The sequence below is a fragment of the Ictalurus punctatus genome, chromosome 17, assembly GCF_001660625.3.
Source record: "Ictalurus punctatus breed USDA103 chromosome 17, Coco_2.0, whole genome shotgun sequence".
NCBI lineage: Eukaryota > Metazoa > Chordata > Actinopteri > Siluriformes > Ictaluridae > Ictalurus > Ictalurus punctatus.
Genome location: NC_030432.2, coordinates 5,903,395 through 5,906,779, shown reverse-complemented (window position 1 = coordinate 5,906,779; position 3,385 = coordinate 5,903,395). Strand labels below are relative to the sequence as shown.

Below are 3,385 nucleotides of genomic sequence, written 5' to 3'. Positions count from 1 at the left end.
CAGTCATATGTAAACAAAGCATACATAAGGAGGCTGACTGCGCAGACTTGGGGAGCTCCTGTGCTGAAGCTGAGAGAGGAGGATGTGAGGCTGCCAATTTTTTACCACCTATCAGGAAGTCCAAGATCCAGTTGCACAGATGGCTGTTAAGACCCAGGTCCTTGAGCTTGGTGACAAGTTTGGTTGGAATTATGGTATTGAATGCTGAACTGTAGTTGATGAACAGCATTCTCACGTAGTTTTTCTTCGCCTCTAGGTGGTTAAGGGCAGTGTGCAGTGCCAGGGTGATGACATCATCGGTGGACCTGTTGGCGCGGTATGCAAATTGCAGGGGGTTTAATGCGGCAGGCAGGAAGGAGCAAATTAAGGTTTTGACCATCTGCTCAAAGCACTTAATAACAATGGAGGTTAGTTCTACATTAGACATGGTAGTCATTCAAGCAGGCGATGATAGATTTCTTAGGTTCTGGGACAATGGCGGTCTTTTTATAACAAAACATTTAAACCACAGTGACCAGATCCCTGTACCCTGACCAAAATAAAGTACTAATGATGAATGAATGAACACAGTAACAACACTGCAAAATGCAGTGTGAGCAACCCATGGCATCCAAGAAATTCCTTATTTAATTAACGTGGCCTTTCTTTGTCCTGCAAGCTTCATATGTGACTGCCCACTCCCATTCATCTTCAATAATCTCTTTATTCAGGCCAAGAAGGCGGTGGATCCAGAGCCTATCCCAGGAATACTGGGCGTGAGGCGGAACACATCCTGGATGGGACCGTAGTGTTTTGCAGAGCAGCATGCCCACACCCACACACCTAGGGCAATTTTAGCGTAAACAACTCACCATCCTGAAGGAAAATCATTGTGAAACTCTGCACAGATAGTAACTCCGAGCTCAGGCTCAAACCCTAAATCTGTTGAAATGGCAGCACTACTCACTGTGGCACTATGCTGGTCACCAACCCTGGAGATCTACCTTCCTGAAGACTTAAGAGGTTCTTGATCAGCTAAAACAGGTGTGTTAGATTTTGTTGGACATGAAACCTGCAGGAAGATAGATCTCAAGGAAGAGGGTTGGTGACCACTGCTGTAAACATTTTGGTTGGTCCCACAGGATAACACTCTAGATGCACACCTCTACACCTCACACACTTCACTATTCATTCTAATCACCTGCTCAGATGTTGGCATTTTTTGAATGGAAGCATTTCTGATTTAATTGCACAGCAAGTGTAACATCTACAAAGACAAAGAAACAGAAAATGGAGTTCTGTTCACTTAAAAGAGCTTGTTCCTGAATGACACATGCACTAATCTGGGGGTTTCACTTGGATTCAAGTCACTCAGCTCAGTCAACAAAGCAAAAGTGTAAGCTGCTTGTGGTTTTGAAGCAGATGCATACGTGTAACTCGAACAAATAATAAAGTGCGAGTCTTATTTCCACCAGATTTAGGCATTTCTGAGGGCTTTTATTTTAATTCCTTCACCCGAACAGTTGTGCTTTGGAAAACAGGGACAGCAGATCACACGCGGACCAATCAGATGCAAGGAATAACGCTTAATGGGCGGGTCAAACAATTTTTCATCCAATCGTAGACAGCAGTTAGAGGAATCCTGCTGCTGTTTCATTCGCTCATCCGGCGGTGTTGAATCCGCTCATTCCTGCGCCGTGTTTACTCAGACTTTACTGTTATTTATTTAGTGATCTCAGTTTCATCGGGGTGATTTATTTTCAGATGTGAAGACGGAAAAGAATGCGTTGTTGTGTGAACGTGGATGGAAACTTTGTGCTTACGGTGTTTTGGTGGTGTTTGTGTTAACTGACAGTAACCCAGTGCTAGTTTGGTTGTTATTATTAATATTTTGAAAATGGACCGGATGAAGAGCTCCATGCAGCAGGTCCCAAACCCGCTTCCCAAAGTGCTGAGCCGCCGCGCTGGTGGAGCCAACAGCCTGGAAGTGGAGAGAGAAAACTTCGAGCGCAACCAGGTAAGAGACACACACACAGACACAGACACACACACAGACACACAGACACACACAGACACACACAGACAGACACACACAGACAGACAGACAGACAGACACAGACAGACAGACAGACACACACACACACACACAGACACACATAGACAGACAGACACACACAGACAGACAGACAGACAGACACACACACAGACAGACAGACAGACACACACACACACACACAGACAGACAGACAGACAGACACACACACACACACACAGACAGACACACACAGACAGACAGACATAGACAGACAGACAGACAGGCAGACACACAGACAGTCACAAATACACACAGACAACACACACTATGAACTTGATTTAAATAAGGCAGCATTCATGAATATCATAAACTCCTGCTAGAAGCTCAGAACAGGAAGTGTGTCCTGGTCCGTGCATTTAATAAACAGGATGTTCCCAATTTTTAATTGCATGCAGGAAAATGGGAAATTGTTGTGTTTAGAGATCACAGGCGCTGGGATAAATATTTGTGTTTGCTGTTTCCTGCCATTGTCCAAGGTCTCTATCGACTTATAACTCGTAAACACCAGCTCAAGTCCATAATTGCACTCTATCATACTTTAATAACGGTTCTTACCAACTTAAAATGAGTAAGTATGTGGGAATATAGTGTCAGAGCTAAAGTCTGTGGATGATGAGCGCTGTAGCTGTGCCCGATTGTAGCGTTTTTTTGCCATTATTCACTTATATCTTAGGAGGTACTTAGCGCTGAATGTGGGAATCTTTGATCATGGAGCCATTTGCATGAGGTCAGCTGAACACACACCCTGACTTTATCCCTGGCTGTCAGTCCTAGTTTGGTTGACAGAAATGACCGAACGCTTATAAGGTGTAACAAGCCATCGTGTATCTATACATCATCGCACGCACACTTACGCACGCGTACAGGTGTGTACGAACGCACTGAGGTGTAGCAGTGATTTTTTATTTTTACATCTGTGTAAAATACATCCATACATCTGTGTGTATGGTCTTGCTAAACTCCTCTGTGGGTATATTAATGGCTATCTTCCATGTTAAAAGGCATTGTACAGACATTTTATCGACACAAGTAGTTTCTTAAATGTGTCTGCCAATAAATTGTACTTATTGGCTTCTGCAGTCAATCATGTCGGCCTTTAAACATGTGGGCCAGGCAGCTTATCAAAGTCAACATTGGGTGGGGGTTTTATAACCTGTGAGCAAGTCGATGGTGTAATATCAGGTGGTGTTAATGGAGATATACTGGTATCAGACTGAGGTGTGACTAAGGGTTAGAGTACAGTGGTGATTTTCCAGCTCAAACACACTATTCAACCCATAAGCTAAGTTTAAACCAAACGGTCCCCATGAA

The 3,385-nt window shown here is 43.9% G+C and overlaps 1 protein-coding gene across 1 annotated transcript in view; it reads left to right on the top strand.

Moving 5' to 3' along the window:
- The first annotated feature begins 1,628 nt into the window (after positions 1–1,628).
- The window catches only part of hip1 (huntingtin interacting protein 1), a 41,822-nt gene continuing 40,065 nt past the window's right edge, over positions 1,629–3,385 (top strand). The window contains exon 1 of the mRNA XM_017491049.3: positions 1,629–1,996. Coding sequence (XP_017346538.1) covers positions 1,877–1,996 — 120 coding nt within the window. The 5' untranslated portion in view covers positions 1,629–1,876. The remainder of the gene's footprint in view (positions 1,997–3,385) is intronic.